The sequence below is a fragment of the Calliopsis andreniformis genome, chromosome 3 (genome assembly GCF_051401765.1).
Source record: "Calliopsis andreniformis isolate RMS-2024a chromosome 3, iyCalAndr_principal, whole genome shotgun sequence".
Taxonomy (NCBI): Eukaryota; Metazoa; Arthropoda; class Insecta; order Hymenoptera; family Andrenidae; genus Calliopsis; species Calliopsis andreniformis.
This window is the reverse complement of record NC_135064.1, coordinates 7,328,753-7,350,569: the sequence shown is the minus strand read 5'-3', so window position 1 is coordinate 7,350,569 and position 21,817 is coordinate 7,328,753. Positions and strand designations below refer to the sequence as shown.

The following is a 21,817-nucleotide window of genomic DNA, read 5'->3' as shown; positions in this document are numbered from 1 at the left end:
TATTTATCATTGAATATTTTATTACAACCCAGTAATCACCGTTTATTTATCGTTGTTCAAATCTTGATTTTGTGCTTCATGTATATTGGAATCAAAACTCAGATGGTGGTGCTGGCGTTTCTCGGTTTAATTTTTACTACATATGCGTAAAATCTTCAAATCCTAGTTTTCCTTATTTCCTTAAACATATACATTAGCAAAATCAATTGTGAAGCAAAAAAACTGTTCATTAAATATTGTCTAAATACCAGCGCAAAAACATTGCAATCTTTTAATCAATGAATTGATTCCAATATATTCAATCTTTTTTTCGTTTTTAATTCCACGTTCTAGCATATCACTTTTATACATGCAAAGAAAATGGACATTTAAATAATTGCTATTTGTTATAATTGACAATGACAAAAACCGACAAATTCTGTTTAACAAATACAAACATTTTAAAAATATAATTATAAAATCATTTACAGAAACAGGTTATCTTATTCATGTTATTTTCATTATTGAATGATATATACATTACATATTCAAAATTTCTTTTCTTTCGAGAATTTCAATTATCAAAAGGCAATTACAATTATCTTCATTATTGAAATTATCGTTTCTCAAAGAAAAAAACTGAGTAGCCCTAACAATTGCTCGAAGTATAAAGAAAGTAATGAAACAGTTCGCTTATTTAAAATCGCTGTTATTTTGAAATAAATCAATATTTTAGGACACGCGTCGAACGAAGGGCCAAAATGTTATTCGAATATTTGTTTTGAAAAATGAAAATTCGAGAAAATCCGTTACCGGATATTCGGTCGCTGTTAATCGGCATGCGCGTGGCGTCGGTAACGACGGATGACGTCACGCGTAGTAATACACGCCGGGTAGCGCATGGCGAGTGGAATGTCTGCAGAAGCTGCGCGAGCTGGGAACTGCTTTCGATTGTTGGCGGGCGCCGCCATCTTGGTCAGTGAGCTTGCGAGTGGCTGTACGACGAGGTGTACGTATTTCAGTGGAAACGGGGATTTCGTGCGATTTCCTTAAAACCTTTCGTCTACCCGTGAAATCCACGAGCATCGAAGATGTCGGAACGGGAGGACAACGTTTACAAGGCGAAATTGGCCGAGCAAGCGGAGCGCTATGACGGTGAGTGGATATTTTCCGGGATAGGACCCGGCCTGCGCCAAAATGAAATCCACAAGATCCGACACACAGAGAGAGAGCACGACCCGCGAAGAGAAAGGAGTCTAGCACCGCCCTCTTCGTGGCCCTTGAGCCTCTCTGAGTGTCATGAATATTCGTTTGACGAAATTACGGTGGCCCCCTGTTGAGAACCGAGAATCTTGTACCGCGATCTGGTCTCGTTGGATCTGTCAAAAGTTGCGGAAACGTCAAATACGAATGTGATCCTCGCGTTAGTACGATCGAGTAGCCGGTTCTTGACCGGTGTCCCTTTCGATCGAAGGGTGGCTCGTTAAACTTCTGTCACCGCTCCTCATGTCACGGTACGTGGACCTCCCGTCCGCCCGAGGATTAGTCGCATAGTCATCGAGGAACGGTTGGCCAGCTCTCGGGGACATTCTACGTTATTTCGTCGAGTGCTGGCTAACGCCGTTGCTAGGCGTGCTGTGTTCGGTACTTTAGGGGGGCCCCTCGGCAGATAACCAGACAAGTCGGTCCTTCACCGACGCGGGGTGACGCACAGACACGGCACGATACTTCACCAATCGCTGCCGGGTTACTCCTTTAGACACGTAGTAACGCGTGCTCTGCTCATGGCATTTGGCCTTGAAACCCAGAGAGAAATCATTCAGCGGCCGATCTTTCGGCCCGGTGACCATATTTTTCGTCGGCGATCTCGACAGCCTTTCGTCGCTGTTATTAGCCGCGATCCATTGTAATCACGATTATAGGAAATAATTCGTTCGCTTAGCTCTAGGCGAAAGTCGCCACGCAGTGGGGACGCCGGCTGGGAAGGGGAACCGTCAAATCTTTCTTTCCGTGCCTCTGCTTAGAATTACATCTGAAACGACGAAATTCCTCCTCTCATAGGATATGCCCTGCAGCGTGAATCATGCAGCTCTGACGTTTACGAGAGCGAAACGTGTCCCCCTGACGTAAATGTCTAATAACGTCGTTTAACGGGCTCGTATCTCTCTCTCTCTGTTTCTCTCTCCCGCTCTCTCTCTCTTTCTCTCTGAGACTCTCTAGAGCAGTCATGCTGTAGGAACGTATTACGTTCGAGCGAGGTACATGCTGTCGTTGAGCCATCGGGGCCACCTCGGGAGTACGTTTTTGGGTGCTCGTCGACCAGAATACCTGAAAAATAATCCTCCGTCCGATGCATTGTACCCAAAGAAGCTGAAACCGCGTTTCACGCTTCCAGGGGCCCAGAAAGGCCACAGCATTTCCTCCTTGTAGCCTCATTGTTAAGTCCACTTGAAACTATTTAGAGTGAACGAGGTTCGTTCGCGAGCTCTGTCACTCACAGTTTTTGATAAGACCGAAACGAAATACCACGAGCGTGGTTTGACCTCGAAAAATGCCTCGCGTTATAAACTCACCAGTGAGTCTATACCGAGGAAATACTGTAACCTGAGACGGGCAAAACGCACAGGAGGATTGGGGCCGCATTCATCTCGATGGAGAGAAGAGTCGGTCTGCTTTTCATAATTTCGACGCCGCGTGGACATGTTAATCGACAGAAAGGCACGTGTATTGGAGCGTCGCATGGATCTCCGGGTGAAAAACGAGCGACGGGAGTGAAGAGGAGTGACAGAGGGTGGAAGGGAGGAGAGAAGGGAGGAGAAAATATTGGTCGGCTGGGATGTAGAGAAGGATGAAAGCGTTAGGCGAATTTGAGGGTTGCGCGAGATGGAGAGAGAGAGGAAGAGGAAGGGAGGTTACAAGTGGAGGGTGAGAACGACAAGGGGTGGGTGAGTCGCGCCGCCGCTGGAGGGGGAAGAGGGACTGTGGTAGAAGGAAAGTATTGATCTGCGCCCGGTTATATCCTATGTTTCTCTACACCTCCGTCATGAGTATATCGCGTTCGCGGTAACTCTCATCCCCTGGCACCATCGTGAACTTGATTTTAATTTCCTCGTAAATACCGCCACGATGATTCTGTGGATTCAGAAAAAAAGATGATAAACATTCGTTATCTGCGAGCCGAGCACTTAGTCAATACCTGACGGAGCATACTGTCTCCCTTTAATGAACTTGTATGCTTTAATTGTTCCAGTTGGATACCCTTTAATCTGCATTTTACATGACACGTGACATGACAATTTGACTAAGTGAATTTCTCACTGAACAGAGCATTGTTTCGGAAACCCTGTAATTAAATATTATAAATTAGGTTCATAGGTATTCTTTTTAAATTGATCAAAGGTGGGATCTTTTTCTAACAATATTCGTTGTTTCTTTCATTGGAATATTGATTTCACTAGGAAATATCAAATTTGAACTCCACTTGTCAAATAAAATATAATTATTTTAGTTCAATTTTATATCTTCCATCATCTACTTTTTATTTTAATGAAGTAATTTGAAAAATTCAAGGAGTTCTTGCAAATGTCTGATGTTGCTTTCTTAATTCACGAATCTAAGCACACAATACTGGAGCGTGTATGTATCTTGATCGATATCATTATTTTCAAATACTGTGGGCACCTACTATGCTATAGATAATAAATACATAATAGTAACCAACCTACTCGGAAAGTTCAAGGGGCATTGGGTTAATACATGCCCGTGCGCTCATCTTCGTTGCACACCACTTCTCTAACATCTCAGGTGAAACTAATAATGCATCAACAGTAGGGTAGTTGCGTATAAACAATCAATAGATTATTCCTAATTCATTGTTTCACCGTGATTTCATGTAATATCCTTGGGTAAGTTTGGTATTTTTGAAGTTAAATAAATAATAAAAAATGTTTTTATTTTTTGAACAAGTGGATGTTTTTAATGTGTAACATCCAGATTATGAAATTGTAAGGGACGTAATGAATGCGTTATCCTGTTAACATTAAAACTTAATGATCCAAAATTTTGTAGTACAACTTTAAATAGTTATTCTTTTTGTACTCTCAATTTCTAACATTTTTTGGATTTCTATGTTTACTCAATTTAATGGCACTGTTGTTGTCGGCGACACCCGCCGGCGTAATTTGCAGAAATGGTCGAGGCGATGAAAAAGGTCGCTTCGCTGGACCTGGAGCTGAATGTGGAGGAGAGGAACCTCCTTTCTGTTGCGTACAAAAACGTAATCGGCGCAAGGAGAGCTTCCTGGAGAATTATTTCTAGTATCGAACAAAAGGAAGAGAACAAGGGCGCTGAAGGAAAGTTGGAGATGATTCGTCAGTACCGATCTCAAGTAGAAAAAGAACTGAAAGATATCTGCGCGGATATTCTCGGAGTTTTGGATAAACACCTCATACCATGCGCGTCAACAGGAGAATCTAAAGTCTTCTATTATAAAATGTAAGAAACCTAACAGAACTATATCCTAGGGAACTGCAGTCTGAAAAGTTCCATAATTTTGGAGAGATTCTCTGTTCTTTTTTCACTATTAGCAGATTTATGCCTCGATAATTTGGTAATAAAACAAAAAGGTAATCAGAAATCAGCCACACGGAAGAATGTTCCGTTGCGGTCACTGATGTTCTTAAATTTCCAGTTTCGGTTTGATAATTTCACAAGAATAACGGATATTTCACCGCGTAACGGATGTAATTCATAAACAGCAATCAATTTGAGGAATAAAATTCTTATTATATAGAATCGCTGTTCAGCAGTGTTAGAAATTTTACTCTTAATGTTTCAGTTCAGCTTATGAGAAAGCTTGTGATAATTTTACAGTTTCCATACAATAGATTGCGATTTGTATTGAATGGGTTTAATTGAATTACAAATAAAGATATTTTGTACGTGTTAGCAGTTCATTAGATTTAATATTGAACAGAATATTAATTTTAATGTAAAGTATGTTTTATAAACTGTGTGAAGACACTACAATAGAAGTTTTACTAGTTACATTGTGCAATTAGACATTCTATATGTAAATAATTTAATACTAATTTGTTTCCAGACAAGGGTAACTTATAAAATTCTAATACTGCTGTGTATTTACAGGAAGGGAGATTACCACCGTTACTTGGCTGAATTTGCCATTGGAAATGACAGGAAGGAAGCAGCAGAAAACTCCCTTGTAGCTTACAAAGCAGCAAGCGACACTGCTATGACAGACCTGCCACCAACTCATCCTATCCGTTTAGGATTGGCGCTTAACTTCTCCGTATTCTATTATGAGATTCTCAATAGCCCCGACAGAGCGTGTCGCCTTGCAAAAGCAGCATTTGACGACGCGATTGCGGAATTAGACACCTTATCTGAGGATAGCTATAAAGATTCTACTCTAATTATGCAGCTACTCAGGGACAACCTTACTCTCTGGACATCGGATATGCAAGGAGACGGTTAGTATTCCTTTAATAAGAAATTTAATTATTCGTAGAAAATTCGTTTTCGTTACTCTTAAAACGCTCCCAGTAGGCTGTAGAAGCGTCGTTCCACGATCAATAATATGTATTGCAGCAGCGCGATAAAATCTTGCTGGGTGTATCAGATTTTTTTGTGTAGATAACGGATAACAGCTTGAGAAGCGTATTTATTTAGTTTTCCTTTACTGTAAATATCATTTTCTATATTGCGCGTTCGCGAACGAAGAATCATTGCTCTGTAATTTAGAGATTGAGGCTGATCGCGAAAACGAGGCTGCGGCCGTTTCCACCAATGCTTGAACACAGGCACACCCCCTTACACCACTCAATCACCTGGTGAGCAATCCCATCCTACTTTTTCCCTAACACCTTGAAATATTTGGCAGTATATATTCATGGGTAATTATGGAGATAACTATGAAAGTGGTCTAAATTTAAAAATTTTAAAAAGTTAAATTTATCACTTATTCCGTAATGTTAATTTATCCAACATGAAATAAGAGATATATTTAACTTTCTTTATTTTTGACTTACGCTACTTCAATAATTACCAACGCAATTCTGAGAGTAAAGGAAAAATAATTGATTAATTAATAGATAGAGATAGATTTCATTCTACCAACTAATGGGTTAATATTTCCATACATTGTCTATAAAATATGGATGCAACGATTTGTTAACATGACTTGTTTCTTGTTCAGGGGAGGGCGAACAGAAGGAGCAGCTGCAAGACGTGGAAGATCAGGACGTATCGTAACTCTAACTGTAGTGAGTGTTATCTTGCGCATATAAAACTGAGACACAAGAAAGCAAAAAAAAAACTCTTAATAATTTGTAAGCAAACGAAAACAATTCAGCAGGTGGCAGTTCGGGGTGGGAAGGGGAGATCTTTAGCGATTGCGTGATCCTAAGCACGCACGTACGTACGGATACTCCAAATACACAAAAAAAAAAAAAACAAATCATTCGATAAACACATCATTGAGTTATTGGAGCACGCAGAAAAAAAAGTATCAAGCACCCTGCGCAGTAAATAGAGAGAGACTGCAAAATGCATTTAGAGAGGCACTATTCTTTGCCTTCGTTTCGCGTACCTCAGAAAAAATGATGCTGTCTTTCCACTCTTTTGTGCATGCTTGATTGAAAAAATTCCGTGAACGATGTCGAGAACGTTGAGCGGATTTCTGACTGACGACGTATACGTCATCCAATAATAAAAGCGAAAGTATACGTCTGTCCGTCGGAATGATAGCCCGTTTTTTTATTGGTTCAGTGAGTGAGAATGAATTAATAACGTGTCCACGATACGTTACTTCACGCAATAGCGAAACATGCTGATGCTCGACGTCGATCGAAGTGCATTGTGTTCATTTTGTTTTTACATCTACTCTCTAAATCTCCTCCTCCTTGTCCTCATCCCCGCTTTTTTACTGCGCGCATCATCATCGCCTTTCGCATACCATGGGTAGATAACGATGTTAATAATGTATGCGTGTAAATTGAGTGTAAACCATTCGTTTGTCATAAGGATAAACGGTGTTCTCAAACAGGGCAAAGCCGGAAGTGGTTGTGGCGGCGGCATTGATGGCGGCCGCTACCAACCACGAACGTCTTCGTCTCTGCTTTTTGTAATAAGATATTAATAAATGTACTTCCGAACGAAGTCCGGTTTAAGTAATAATTTCGTACATATAGTTCGACCATGGGTTTTCGTGTAGTCGTTGAAAAAAAAAATGATTAAAAAGTGATGCGCTCGAACGAAAGCGTCGTACTTAAAGCAATAACGATCGGCCGCTGATTTCTAAGTCCGATTTTCGCGAACAAAATTTGTGTCGACTAAAAATTTGGAAACGAGCAGTAAATCAGTAGTGTGCCGTATTTTCACCGCGTATCTTTACACTTCTACGCTTAGAGGGTGTGTTTCGTACGATCGACGAGAAGCATGGAAATATGTTATATTATAGTAGATGAGCTTCTTTCAAAAGGAACAAAAATTACGTTTAACAGAAACAATAAGGAAAGGAAATAAGTAGCTGTTTAGCTAGTCTGTAATTTATGGTTGTACTTTTTCATAACGCCCCCACATTGTGTAAACTATAACGATCGCTGTGGTATAACGAATTACAGAATAAACGATTGTATCCCGATTTTTCATCCGCGCTCACTTTCGCTATCACCGTACCCAATTATACTTGTATATCTTGCTTGATCTAACTGTGCATCCATTCACCTATTTTTTCTTACTTTTTATTGACGAACCGTTTCGTCGATTTCCGTTGAAACATTCCAATCGATTCAAGAGAATTCATACATTATTAGTTTGCACATAGAATTTAGTTTCCGATATGACATCGACCAATACTCATTGGGAGTATACAGTAACGGTCAGAAATTTACTGGCAATATTGCAATTAAATATTAGCGTCAAGTGAAATTACTATACTTTGTACACTTGAAATATCTCCGAGTTCAAAGGTATATTCTATGTTAAAAGTATAAAATATAAAAAGAATAGAGCAGTAATTCGTTAAATTCCGTTTTCGAAATCGTGTCATAAGTTTCTGACTGTCATTTTATATGAGTGATAAAATCGAATCCATCAAACTCGCATAGTTTCGAATGACGATGAGGGTTATCCGTGTAAGCGTGCAGCAAAAAAGCGAGGTGCGTTACGTCGCATAGAAAAAGTGAAGGAAACGCGCAGAATTAAGCTCCGCCTAGAAATCGGTGTGCATTGTGCCCCCCTTATATTTAGGTATTAATAACAATAAAAAATTGATAATCATGTTATAAGATACGTTACAAAGAATAATTCAAAGTAATATCAATGGCACCGTAAGTAAGTATATGCGAGTAATTTTAAGAGCATAATTAGGGTATCGAGGATAACCGATGGACGCGAATCATTCACAAGATATCTGTACGAGAGGGAGAGAGAGAAAGAGAGAAAGAAGAAACAGCTTGGAATGTGATCGAAGTGACAGAAATCACGCGTGGAATACAAGGAGAGGCAATGGGATTGTTGCGTAAAAAAAATAAGAAACGGTGAAAAGCATCATCGGCTAAGAATTATACGAGGTGTTTTAAAACTATAACTATGAACTTACATGTACAATAGGACTAAAAAACGTGAAAGTGCTTCAGATATATTAGAAGAACTGCATATTTAAAAAGCGATCAAATTTCTGACCTGCGTTCAACAGAAATCTTTTCTTTATATTATAAAACTCTATTGTCCAAGTGAAGTTTGCACCTATAGTTTTGAAATAGCCTGTATATATCGCAAAACCGAACGTGCATATAAACACGCACGCGTAAAAGCGGGAAGTCTTAAAATCTTTAAGTACAATAAAACACTTTGTCAGTGGCAACGAAATGGCGTAGTGAATTCCAAACGACGATAAACTGTGAGATACCTCATCCAATTACTTGCTTACACAATGGATTAAGGAACAAGATGAAGTAGCCCAACGCCGTACCATTGATTATTATCGTCGACGATATAGCGTGACTCATAAATAAACAGAAAGAAAAAGAGAGAACATGTAGAGTGTTTGCGGCTATATAAACTTGTAGGTAGTCATGGACCACCTGGATTATCCGTAGAACTTTTAAGGGAAGATAGGTGATCGGTGTAACGATTGAGACCGCTTTTTATCCTTTATTTACAGTATCGTTGTGCGTGCTTAGTCGATTTCAATAAAACCACGCATCTATTATTCCATCTCGCTAGATGTACTACTTGCTCTTGTCTCTGTATTTTAAATATTAGTTGTATCTATAATTAACTTCAGACCATTCCATCTTGTCGCTAACCCAGTCCACAAGCGAATAATTAGACCTGGATATCGAAATTTATCGTCATTTGGAGGAGATCAATCAATCTGTTTCTTTTCGGATTCATATGCGTTCTCACGCTCTGTCTATTACGATCGATACGATTACACCGGATATGACCTTTTTCTGTAAAACCACACACGTGAAAGCTACAAATAAAGTAATTACAACTCTCTACTCGTTTCTTCGAATCTTTATTATGTCATCACGTAGTGGTATACCGGTCATTTTATTTTGTTTATTTTACAACGCAACGTTCTGTATAAAATGAGTAGTCATCCAAGGTACATAATATAACAGTCCTTTTTTCACTAACTGTTGCAATGTACATTAGAGTGAATTGAAACGTGCATACATAACAATCCTAATAAATGTTTTCTATAGAATTATAATTGAGTGTACAGCAAAAAAATATAATGTAAATAATTATAGATATACATCATTACAGCATGTAGACCTAAAATTGACAAAACTACAGAAATTTATGGAACACATTCTGTAAAATATGAATATCTTATTGTTGTGCATCAATCTATAATTCTATGTAACGTATTGGAATTGTTATGCAATATACAGTTTTCAACTTCCGTCATTAAATTGTTAAAAAAATACTATTATGTCATTCAAAGAACAAGTATAAATTATCTAACAATGTAAATCATCAATCATCCTAAAGAGTAAATCTTGGTATTCTTTGTACTAAGTGATTCAGTATATATAAATTATGTAATGGTGGATAATTTAAGATATTAAGTTAATACGCTAATTGGGATATATGTGTATCGTTTCGTCAATCATGTAAATCTCTCGCAACGAAATTACACAATCACAGATTGTGAATCGCTATCTCTTCCGTTTGTATTTTGCGGTTGATTATCTTTCATGATACTACTTTCACGAGAATTCGTCATACTCGACAATAAACGTCTTGGTTCATGTTTTCTAACATCCACCTGCTTCAGGATACGCTCTAACGAGTTATCTGTCCCCATCATGATTGGAGACAAGCTGAGCCTCGATGCTGTCCGTGTTTTAATTATACGAGCACTTTTAGGAGATTTCGTTATTTGATCATATGTTCTGCGCCTGGCAGACTTTAATTTTACGCTACGTAACATATCTAATGAAACTATTGGTCCTCTTGGCCCTGGTATGGTATTTCTCCTGTTCTCCTAAAATTTTAAAAATACAATACTTTCAAGGAGGATTTCAAATAATAGAAGCAATTCTTGGATTTACCTTAACATTTTGTGGTGCTTTTTTTAGGGTCACCTTCAACAAATCCTCAACAGTTATAGCTGGTCTATTGAGTAACGGTGTTGAACATTTTCTCGTGGGTGTTCTGACATTTCTGTCTCTCTTCGGAGTGGTTGGTGTAATTTGTGCTGGAGAGTGAAAAAACGGAGGAGGAAGTGGTGGAGGTGGAGGAGGAATACTCAACATCGGTGGCATCGGTGGAGGAAGCGGAGGAGGCTGAGGTGGACATGGAATTTTGGGAGATTTTATTTGTATATTCTGTAACATTTTTTGTAGTTTCTTTAATTCTTGCTCTAGTGTTTCATTAGCTTCAGTCAATTTTCTATTGATCTCTTGCATGTTGTTGACCTCTGCAGTTAAAGCATCTAGGGTTGTTACGTGATCTGCACGCACCTATGTTAAAGATGACGTGATGACTCTTGTTTAGCATGTAATAGCAAACCTATAATTCTCACCTGAGTAATTTTCTCGGACAGGTGGTTGACTTTTTCCAAGAGTACATTAATCATTTGCTGATTGTCTGAACGCAGCATTATCACAGTCTGGTTAAGTTCTTCCAGTTTATATTCTTTTGTAGAACGACGGATCATAACTTTTTTGTAGTTCTTATAAGTCTAAAATAATAATTACATAGATTAGTAACGTAGGATATTTTTTATATTAGAAAGATGTGCTTTTTACTTTTTTTAACATATTTCCCAATTTTTTCATTAACCAGATACAAAACACAAAGACTTTCATGATAGGCTTCTTGGAAAGTCTAAATGGTGATTTAAATTTCTTCTGAGACTTGTAGCATATGCATGCATGACTAAATACTCTTTCTTGCTGTAAATACAATTGTGTTGTTATTATTTTATAATTATTATATTAATTACTGTAAGAATTACCTCTAATAGGTTCCTGCTACAATTACCAGAATCTGATACTAATGGTAAATCTAAGTTAGAAGTACTTGGTGATTCTGATGTGCAAGTGCTCCAAGGAGTTTTTGTAATTATTGTGCTGGGATAAAAAATATTCTGTATATTTTTCTTTTCCTTTAATACGAAATCAATCATTACAGTAGATACTAATGGTTTCTGACTCTGTTGCACTTCTTCCTCATCGTCAAATTTCAATATGGTCCTACATCTTTTTGCGGGAGGAGGTGAGTCACTGCAAGGGGTAGTTGAGCGAGATCTTATACTCGCCCGATTATTTTCTACTGGTCTATATTGTTTAATTTTATCAGTTTCTGTAACAGATCGTTTATTTTTATACTCATTCGAACTTTTTTGTGAGTTTACAGATGTTAAAATGTTACTACAAAAAGATTATGCCTGTAAAGATCTTGTTCCATCAAATTTCTCATCTTTTGGTAACAGTTTATTACGGATTTTTAGTGGCAGTTTGCGTTTTGAAACTATTTAATTATCGTCAACTCGAAAAAATATATTTACACTCGCTCCAATTGACATAAAAATAAGCATTACCTGAATTTTGTGATGTCTTCTCACTGATGATTTTGAATTTTGTATCTTGTTCTTCTTTGTTCCATTTTTCAAAATACTTGTTCTCGAATTCGCGAACAGATTCACAATCAAAAATGGTAGATCTAAATTCGTCCAAGAAATGAGCATCAGGATTGACAGTATTACACCGTCCTGGTTCTGAAACATATTCACAAGGCGAGTCGTAAGTTGACTTACAATTAGAGGAATGTAAGATGGTACCATAGATACAAATCTCGGGTCTCATCTTCGAAAATCATTCGACCTGTTCTAAAAAATGCAACCATTCATTTCCAACTTTATCTCATTATTCATTGATAAAGTGTTTTACATTAAAAAACACTCACCCCTAAATATATTAGTTTTTTGTGTCTGTATTTCATTTTCGTGTTTCACTTTAATCAATTCTTCTTCTTTTTGGATTCCAACTATGTTTTCTTCATTATTCTTATCTGGACTATTCAAATCCAGTTTCCTTCGTTGAAGTTCGGGAACAATCTCCGGGCTTAACTCATCGTAATACGATAATTCTAATTGTTCCGATTCAAAAAGTACAGACTCTGGCGAACGCTGCTCCAATAGATCAATTTGTTTCCAAGAATAATCACATATCATATTTTTGAAAGTAATATTACGAATGTACTTACATAAATCGTTGTATTTCTCGTACACATAGTTGACATTGTACTGAAGGTTGTCGGCTATTATTGGTTTGAAATGATTGTTTCGATTCTAGTAGAGGGAGCAGTATATTAGGGAATGTGTTGGTATTAAACACAAACTGAGTAATTGATCACGTAAGTGACATCACCATTATATTGATAAATAAAAAATCAATGAGTTTTATATGGAAAAAGCAAGGGATGTGATGAAATAGACTGTCATTATTTTCTGTTCAAAGAACGTTTATTTTCAAATTAACTACATTACGTATCACGTTTTGATATCTGTTAGATTTTACTGGAGTCTATGAGTATTTCTTTTAATGTTACGAAATCGTTCCGCCTATTCAGTTTTGTACATTTGCTTAATTTTTCTTCTGTATATGTTTTTACAGATGGATTTCAATTTGTGAAACTTTATATTATATATGTTGTACATATTAATCTATTGATTGGCAGGTATAAAGGATTCACCTTTCTTAAATATTTCTTGGTTCTCGTACAACGCCAGTATTCTTAACAGCGAATACCGAAAAATCATCATTTCTTCCTGACTTTGACCAATTACAGATCAGTTTCTCTATTTAGTATCTTAATTTACTGCATTCACTTCTTGTTCATAAAATCTTCTCCCTTCTGAATATTCTTCTTAAGTTCTGGAATAGCCTGTTCCAACAAACCTTTTTCAAAGTTACTGAGCTTACCGAGACCGCAATTTTTCTCGACTCCTCCTTTCTGAAATGCGATACAAACATGACATCTTGTGCATATATATGTGGTTACCTATTTATAAAATTTTACTTACACCCAGCAAAAGAGGCGTTGAGAAATATTTCGCTTCTGTAACATCTGATTTAACATAGCCACATTCTATAACACCCTGTTCTCCATTTAATGCTCTGATCAGTGAGCAACCGAATCGAGCACCTGCATATGCCATTGAGAGTGTGGCAGAACCAGTGCCAGCCTTTGCTTTAACAACCTCTGTACCAGCTTCTTGGATTCTTCCTGTAAGCGCTTTCAATTGGTCTTCCGGGAAGGAAACTGCTGGTTTGCATTGCGAAATCAGTGGAATAATAGTAATACCACTGTGACCTCCAATCACAGGTATAGATACTTCTTGTGGGTTAAGACCCTACGAAAAGAATCCGAATCAAAAACTCATGTCTCAATAACTGTTTACTATCAATATTATACGTTATACTAACTTTTGCTTCAGCAATGAATGTATTTGCTCTGACGATATCAAGAGTGGTTACTCCAAACACTCTGTTAGGATCATAAACTCCAGCTTTTTTCAATACTTCACTAGCAATAGGTACAGTACTATTAACTGGATTCGAAATGATAGCAATTAGTGCCTTTGGCGAACAGTCAGCCACAGCCTGAACAAGGTCCCTTACAATAGAAGCATTTGTATTAAAAAGATCGTCTCTGGTCATTCCTGGTTTACGTGGTACACCAGCAGGTATAATGACTACCTAAAGTGATTTCAATTGATATTATTGAAAGGATGCATTCTTTCATTTTTTTCATTTCCAATATTATTCTTGATTCCACAGAAAAATATACCTGAGCGCCTTTAACAGAATCCCGCAGCTGATCAGGTCCTGTGTAGGCTTTTACTTTTGCCGGCGTATCTATGTGCGAAAGATCAGCAGCGACACCTGGAGTGTTCACAATATCGTACAATGATAATTCGGATACCAGAGGTGATTGTTTCATGAGCATCGATAACGGTTGTCCGATTCCACCGCTGGCCCCCATAACTGCGACCTTGACATCGCGCTGAAAGATAGCACAACTAAATTTAACTGAATTGAATATCAGTTGCTCAAAAAGTTCGCCTTTTCGATAACCTGTGCTTCTCACGTTGGTACCAGTCACGTCAAGAAACGTGTCGAATAACAATCGATCATGTAACAACTGATACCGTTGTCAGATAATATTTCATTTGTAGAAATTAACTTTAGATATTAAGTTTAATTAAAATGGTCAACTTTCAATGACAATTCGAGTTTTGAAATTTCCAATTATGCGGTTGCATAACTGTACTTCTATAGTTTGGCGTGACCAGTCGAATATATAGTGATTGTTTCTTACAAGAACATAAATCCGCTCTAAAAACGTAGACTACAATACGCGAATGGAAGAGAGAATGATTTATTGGATCAGCTACATTACAGTTGAAAGTAAACTTACTTTGGCACTAGTTGATAACCGTTTCGCTCCTTGTTGAGCAACGGTCAACGTGGGCTTCAGGAATCGTGGCAACATCTTCGTAGAGTATCTCAGGCACGAATGTGACTGATTTCAATTTGGAGGAGACAGCGCTCGATAACCTTTCAAAGACAACCCTGTGACCTTAATGATATTCCACGCTTCTGTTTCGCTCCCTCCAATCTTCTGCTAACATACAGCAATACGTATGCAACCATGCGCATTTCTGCAAACGTCAATTGCGCATGTCTGTAATCTTCTGCAAAATATTGCGCGGGAACTTTAAAAAAAGCTATCAACCATTGTGTGGTTAGCACACCTAATCTTGACCAAATAATACAAATGCATTACCGATGCAACCAATCACATGTGGTTAGGAACGATCAGGTTGAATATTCTATTTCCCGCCTTTATTCAAATAAATGGATCAGTCATGTAATTGTAGTGTTACGGTTAAAGTTGAATGAGTTTGGTATTTATTAACTTTTTTATAAATTACTTGAAAGAAATATGCGTTTTAATATTGTTGTGCGATACATGACAATTTTTACTACATGAAGCAAAGCAAGCATATTCAAATATTACTTTATTTGTGTACATAGTGCACGTTAGTAAGTCAATTCATACGGGGACCATAGTTTGTTTATAAGATGATTCGGTATTCCTTTATTGAGGTATATAGATATACTATAGGAATCTCGATAAATTATTGACAAATGTTCATGGGAAATTGTGTTTATGACCGTCAAAAACAATAATTGCATAACCTTACTATAATTCAATATGTCAAACGGTATGTTAAGGTTATCTAACCTCTAAAAAACTAGAAAACGATTATTTTATTAAACTGAAAGATAATTTGGTATAATAATGGCTACTTAATTTGTTTCAGAAATTGAAACGAGTCTTTTAATAATTATATTAGATGTAAACCCTGTACAAAGAATCATAAAGCAAGAAACAAGGATATTAACACAATGTTTAGACTCTACTATTGTTTTTGCAAATGCACACTTAATGCAATCATCTAACAATCAATTGGCTATAGTAGCGTGCCACAGCCATGGAGCCAAATTCTTATATCCATGTGAAAAGTCATCTGAGATCAGACAAATTGATGGACAATATGAGAAGTTCACTGTGGTTGAACGTACTGTAAGGCAACAATTACAACAAGTCATCAATGAAATTTCTATGGGTAAACCATTAAATGGAGAGAGCCTGATATCTGGAGCATTGACCATGGCACTATGCTACGTTGCTAGACTAGAACGAGAAAAGGTTGCTGGCGAAAAATTAAATTCAAGAATTCTTGTTATTACAGCTAGTAATGATTCAGCCACTCAATACATGAATTATATGAATATATTCTTTACAGCTCATAAAATGGTTTGTTTTAATTTTATTTATTTATATTTATATTTGAAATTTTTAAATATTATTAATAAAACATCTTTAAAATATTTAGGGCATAATATTGGATGTGTGCAGCTTAGATCAGGAATTGACCTTACTCCAACAAGGCTGTGATATAACTGGTGGAAATTATTTGAAAGTTCCACAATTAAGTGGATTATTACAATATTTATTAGTAAGAAGAACATATTATATTTAGCTCGCATAATATAGTTTGTTTTATTCATATATGCATATTTGTCTGTTTAGTGGATATTTTTGCCAGATCCTAATATTAGATCAAAGCTAGTTCTACCACCTCCTGTCAAAGTGGATTATCGTGCAGCATGCTTTTGCCATCAAGAACTTATTGACATTGGCTATGTATGCTCTATATGTTTGTCAAGTAAGAGAAAAAAAATGAAAATATTTTCATATCGTAGTTCAAAATGAATCAAATACTAATCTGTCATCTTTTTTCACAGTATTTTGTAAATTTAGTCCAATATGTACCACCTGTCAGTAAGTATATTTATAATAGCAATTTGTTGTCATTTGCCATCTAAAAGTACTAAATATTAATTTATTTTTTACAGCACAGTATTCAAAATGCCAGGACCTATACCTATGAAAATGAAAAAGAAGAAAAAGAATGTGGATATAATGCATTAATTATATTTATTACATTATTTAGTAATAGGAACTTTCTATTTAAATATATCTATTTTCACACTAGAAACGTTATACCTCAGTAATAGTAATTCTTCAAAGAACTATATGAATAAGAATATTGTCCTTGCAGAGAACCATTTTTTATATTATAATCCTTTATTGTAATAGACTTTATCCACATGTTCTTTAACTTTGTTTTGAAATTCTTCGTACTCGGATGGATAAAGTTTCATTAATTCAGGATCCATGGAGCTTGATCATTGAAACACATTATGTTTTGAATATTTTCATATTGTAAATGCTAAGTAAATATTGTATAACTACTTACGTGCATTGCGGAAAAATAGCAAGAGCTACAGGAATTATAATAAAACACCTGTAGAAGTAAATAATTACAGTAAGTATCAAATTGCCTAAATCAAAAATGTAAAAATTACCCAAGAGAACATAAAAGTGCTTGTATTGGAAACTTTATCCATGGCCGGCGTTGGTAGAAACAGTACACCTTAATATTTTGTGATATTGCTGGGATAAAGAACAAACACGGTGTAGACATAACAATTCTCGAGACAAGACATTCGGAAATACCCTTCACTGCTGCTACTCTAGATCTCATTAAGGGTTCTTCTGTATCTCCAACATATACGGGAATGCCATTTGCTACTTCTTTATAGCGTACAATTGGCAAATTCAATATGTGACCCACAGTGACTGCACAAAGGGGCAAAAATGCCTAAGAACAGAGAGAAGGTATTAAAATGACACATTATTAAAAGAGACAAAGTGTTATTTTTTAAAGAAGTAACTTTCACGGTAGATCCTCTACAATGTAGTACATTTCTGCAACCAATAGCCACCAAAGAACTCGATACTATTGCACAGAAGAAAGCACCTTTAATTTCGTGATTGTTACCTTTATCATCAGCCGCCGCATTTCTGTTTGTATAATTTACTATAGCGGAATGAGTTTGATTAGCTATTTGACATAACATGAACCCCACAGTGTTTCTAGTAAGTGCATATAATTTATACTAATCAATTTCTAAACAGACACATTTTAACAGAATTATCTCGCATCGGTATAGAAGATTTACTTGTAAAAGGAGAGCATTGATGTTGTAAGTAAGACAGAAAAGGGTAACTGAAACGACATTCTACCAAGTATTGGCATTAGTTCTTCTGTTTCTGGATGAAATGCACTATCCTTAAGTTTTTTTGCATAAATAATATCTGATAGTTGAGTATCTGGAGGTTCTTTGCCAATTCTAGAATAAATGTAAAATAAATTTGAAGCTTTAATATAATATAATTAAATCTAATTATGATTAACTCACTTATATTCTTTGCAAAGATCTCTTGCTTCCCATAATTTTTTTTCGGGTACAATTGTTGTACGAGCATCAGTGATAAAAGCAAAATGTTTCCATCTACCAATATAGCTAGACTGGTCCCACAATGGTTGATCAACGTCAATTCTTTCGTTGGAAGTAGACATGATCGATATTTATTAAATTTAAATTTGTCAATCTTTATTACAAGATTCTCAAATGAATATCTTAGTAGCAGTTTTAACTTATAATTGATTCAGTTCTATGTTGAAATTATATGACATAATGCTGTTAAAGAAATTTAAATGTTTGTTAAAAGAATGAAGTTAACTATCGGTTATTGCGACTGTATATTGTTTATAATATTCAACATAAAATCTATAGAGGATCTGTTTTAATCTAATCTCTAGACTTTGGTAGAATTACCTTATTAGTTATGGTATGTAGGTAATGCAATTTTCAAAATGTTGTAATTTTTATTTGTTTAAATACTCTATTCTATGCTTTGTAGACTAAAGCAACAACTTGCAAAGAAGCTATTCAAAGGTGGGAGGAGAAAAATGGCTTAAATGCTAGTGAAGAGAAAGAAATTATTTTGTCTTTCCAATGGCCTCCCATTGAAAGGATGGATAATAGTTTAGCAGCATTAACAGCAGTAGAGTCAGTTACATTTTTAAATATATATATTTATTTTAATAATAATTTATTTAACACGATAAATGCGGAGTTAATATTATTTTACCATTTAGGCGGTACGCAAATAACAATATTTTTGAATTTTACTGTTGATCGATCCCAGAAAGCGACTTAAATTCACTTTTGAAATCATTTTTACAATACAACTACTTTTTAAGAGAACATAAAAGTGTTTCATTTTTAGAAAATTGTCACTGTCAACAAATATGATAGAAAAGATAAGTGGTATAAGTTCTTTGAAAAACTTAAGAATTCTGTCTTTGGGGCGTAATAATATCAAGACGTTTTCCGGATTAGAAGCAGTCGGAGAACACTTAGAAGAATTATGGATATCTTATAATCAAATTGAAAAAATCAAAGGTGTGAGTGTGTTAAAAGCTTTGAAAGTACTTTATATGTCAAATAATTTGGTGAAAGATTGGGCAGAATTTAATCGTTTACAAGAAATTCCCCACCTCGAAGACTTATTATTTATTAATAATCCCATTTGCGAAAACATGGACGTTGAATCCTGGCGCTCGCAGGCCACAAGAAGGCTTTCCAAATTGAAGATACTCGATGCAATACCAGTGATGTAAGTATTTTTAATACCTGATCGTATTAAAATTAATTGTTATCGAATATTTACTTTTTTCAGACACCACGGAGAGTAATAAAAGATCAAATTTATATAAGACATTTGCGATCTTATTATAAAATGTGTATTTCAACAACAAAATGTACATTTATGATATATTATTTACGTCCAAATATAATACATTGTCGAGTCATTTTTGGTTTTTTATAATGAGCAATTAGTAGTTTTCCACTTTCATGTCATTTAATCCCAGTTCTTCGTTCTGTTCAAAGCTCCTTTCATATTTGATAATCTTTAAACCACTGTCAATTCCATCATCAGAAAGACTCTGTATGTAACTATTACCCGCGGGATCGTCTAATATCAACGTTATCTTTCGTAATCCTTCTAATACCTCATTCAAATGAGATATAAACGTTTCCATTCTTTTTACAGTTTCGGGATCGCTACTATCGCCGGTAAAGGCAGTCGAATTTGACAATTGTTCTTTAATTGCTACTAAAATGCCTTCTACGGTAGTGAATCGACCACCTAAAGCGGCAGGTCCTATCTCCAGTTCCAATTCTGGTATTTCCAAGTAACAAGTTTCAGATTTCAATAAATCACGAGTAAAGTCCTCTTTGCCTGCAATTGTTACTTCTATTTTCACTCCTTCAGGTTCAATACCTCCACCACTTTTAACTTCATTAGTTCTATGGCCACAGGACTCACAAACTGTAGCCATAATTACTACTTCTTTAAAATGTGGAATATCTATGCAAGAAATTAAGGATAAATAATAAAGACAAATAAAAAAAGGTACTAATAGTTTTGAAGACAGTGTTACAAAGACTAATACTCAAAAAGGATACTGGTCATCTTCATGTTAGTTTCGCATGGGCAATTACACTCTGGACAATTTGTTCTGAATGAAAGAACTTCACCCTCTATTTGCTCCAATGTATACTCCCCTTCCTTTATTGGTTTCAGCAAAACATCTTCTGAATTTTCATCGTAAATCCCTAAGATATGATTTTGCTCAGTTGTTCTCTTGAATTTTGTTACAATACATCTTTCATCTTTCAATGGTGCATTTGGATTTTCTACATGAGACTCCCCAGATATATCCTCAAATATTATAGTAAAAGGTTCATCTAGAGATTTAAGTTTCCTTAATTTTTCAAGGAACTCGTCAATTTGAGCTGCAGCATTTGGATGCTCTTTTCTTCGTACAGGTTGATCTTGTTCTAAACCATCAATAGCTCTTTGTATTATTCCTTCAACAGTTGTGATTTCTCCCTTCTGTGATCTGGAAGGTACCTCAAAGTCGATAGATGGAATTTGTACACTGGTATAATCAGATTTTATAACTTGGCGATTTAAGTCTCTAACTGTTGTAACTTGCAACGTTATCCTGACTCCTTTATCTGAGATTTTTCCACTATTCTGTATCTCATTATTCTGATAGCCACAGTGTTCACAGTCAAAGGACATTACCACAACATCTTTATAATATGGAATTTTTGTTAGAAGCAACCTAGTAATACCCTGTATTCAAAATAATACAATTAAAAGCAAGTCTTTTAAATGTTCATAAATTTAAAATACATTACATTTTGACCACAATTCACACAGAGACTTTCTATTTCCGTCGTTTCTGGTTCTGGATCGTCCGCTGTCAGATTACGAAATATTGGTTTAGGTATCTCTTCGGCTAATTCTTTTTGCTTTCCTGCCATTTTTAGGTTATACGTATTCTATACGTTTGACTACTGTTAAGAAACTATTTTCAATCAAATAAATTTTAGTTATTAGTTCATATTTACTCACAAATTAGATTATTTTATAATATACACAAATACCTATTAAATAGCAATTTATAAACAAAAACAATCATCCCACAACCTCTTCGAGAACGTCACGATCAAAACATTACACATGTGTAAAAAATTGGTTAGGTAAACTAGGGTCCCTAGATGCAGAAATATACTAAACCTTATATTACTAAAATAACTAGATTACAAAACAATTCTTAAAAATACGAAAATTTTTAAATCATTTAGATTCATTTTAAAATAAATCATTTAAAAGACTAATTAAAAAAGATAATAAGATAAGAAATCGTATAAATTTATTTTCGTTCATAAAATTATTACATAGGTTACATTAAAAATACATGTACTATATCACAAGCGGTGGTTGGTTATAA

General features: G+C 35.7%; 7 protein-coding genes across 8 annotated transcripts; 3 read left to right on the top strand and 4 right to left on the bottom strand.

The window, feature by feature from the left end:
- Positions 1-895: 895 nt before the first annotated feature.
- 14-3-3epsilon (tyrosine 3-monooxygenase/tryptophan 5-monooxygenase activation protein epsilon) lies at positions 896-10,738 on the top strand. 2 transcript variants are annotated; one of them, XM_076374984.1, is made up of 5 exons: positions 896-1,134; positions 4,167-4,473; positions 5,125-5,468; positions 6,194-6,260; positions 10,596-10,738. In XM_076374984.1, the coding sequence occupies exons 1-4, from the start codon at positions 1,071-1,073 to the stop codon at positions 6,247-6,249; spliced, it is 771 nt and encodes a 256-aa protein (XP_076231099.1). In that variant the 5' UTR covers positions 896-1,070; the 3' UTR covers positions 6,250-6,260; positions 10,596-10,738. The 2 variants fall into 2 exon arrangements, with proteins under 2 accessions (XP_076231099.1, XP_076231098.1); XM_076374983.1 differs by lacking the exon at positions 10,596-10,738 and having other exon boundaries at positions 899-1,134; positions 6,194-9,506.
- Positions 10,739-12,963: 2,225 nt separating this feature from the next.
- Mdh2 (malate dehydrogenase 2) lies at positions 12,964-15,139 on the bottom strand. Its single transcript, XM_076374981.1, has 5 exons — positions 14,944-15,139; positions 14,314-14,529; positions 13,950-14,222; positions 13,547-13,876; positions 12,964-13,476 (listed from the first exon to the last, which is right to left on the bottom strand). Exons 1-5 carry the CDS (start codon positions 15,016-15,018, stop codon positions 13,348-13,350), a joined length of 1,023 nt encoding a protein of 340 aa, XP_076231096.1. The 5' UTR covers positions 15,019-15,139; the 3' UTR covers positions 12,964-13,347.
- On the top strand, positions 15,090-17,184 carry Tfb4 (transcription factor B4). The gene is made up of 6 exons (XM_076374982.1): positions 15,090-15,754; positions 15,854-16,350; positions 16,430-16,552; positions 16,627-16,762; positions 16,842-16,878; positions 16,953-17,184. Exons 1-6 carry the CDS (start codon positions 15,745-15,747, stop codon positions 17,026-17,028), a joined length of 879 nt encoding a protein of 292 aa, XP_076231097.1. The 5' UTR covers positions 15,090-15,744; the 3' UTR covers positions 17,029-17,184.
- On the bottom strand, positions 17,153-18,020 carry LOC143177262 (sideroflexin-2-like). The gene is made up of 4 exons (XM_076375125.1): positions 17,865-18,020; positions 17,466-17,761; positions 17,357-17,404; positions 17,153-17,280 (listed from the first exon to the last, which is right to left on the bottom strand). Exons 1-4 carry the CDS (start codon positions 18,018-18,020, stop codon positions 17,175-17,177), a joined length of 606 nt encoding a protein of 201 aa, XP_076231240.1. The 3' UTR covers positions 17,153-17,174.
- Positions 17,949-19,829, top strand: LOC143177174 (dynein axonemal light chain 1). Its single transcript, XM_076374986.1, has 4 exons — positions 17,949-18,039; positions 18,868-19,011; positions 19,223-19,626; positions 19,690-19,829. The coding sequence occupies exons 1-4, from the start codon at positions 18,019-18,021 to the stop codon at positions 19,703-19,705; spliced, it is 585 nt and encodes a 194-aa protein (XP_076231101.1). The 5' UTR covers positions 17,949-18,018; the 3' UTR covers positions 19,706-19,829.
- LOC143177172 (sideroflexin-2-like) lies at positions 17,964-18,818 on the bottom strand. Its single transcript, XM_076374985.1, has 3 exons — positions 18,783-18,818; positions 18,363-18,644; positions 17,964-18,293 (listed from the first exon to the last, which is right to left on the bottom strand). Exons 2-3 carry the CDS (start codon positions 18,521-18,523, stop codon positions 18,119-18,121), a joined length of 336 nt encoding a protein of 111 aa, XP_076231100.1. The 5' UTR covers positions 18,524-18,644; positions 18,783-18,818; the 3' UTR covers positions 17,964-18,118.
- Zpr1 (zinc finger protein Zpr1) lies at positions 19,738-21,538 on the bottom strand. Its single transcript, XM_076374980.1, has 4 exons — positions 21,471-21,538; positions 21,222-21,391; positions 20,481-21,156; positions 19,738-20,382 (listed from the first exon to the last, which is right to left on the bottom strand). Exons 2-4 carry the CDS (start codon positions 21,345-21,347, stop codon positions 19,847-19,849), a joined length of 1,338 nt encoding a protein of 445 aa, XP_076231095.1. The 5' UTR covers positions 21,348-21,391; positions 21,471-21,538; the 3' UTR covers positions 19,738-19,846.
- Between the last annotated feature and the right edge of the window lie 279 nt (positions 21,539-21,817).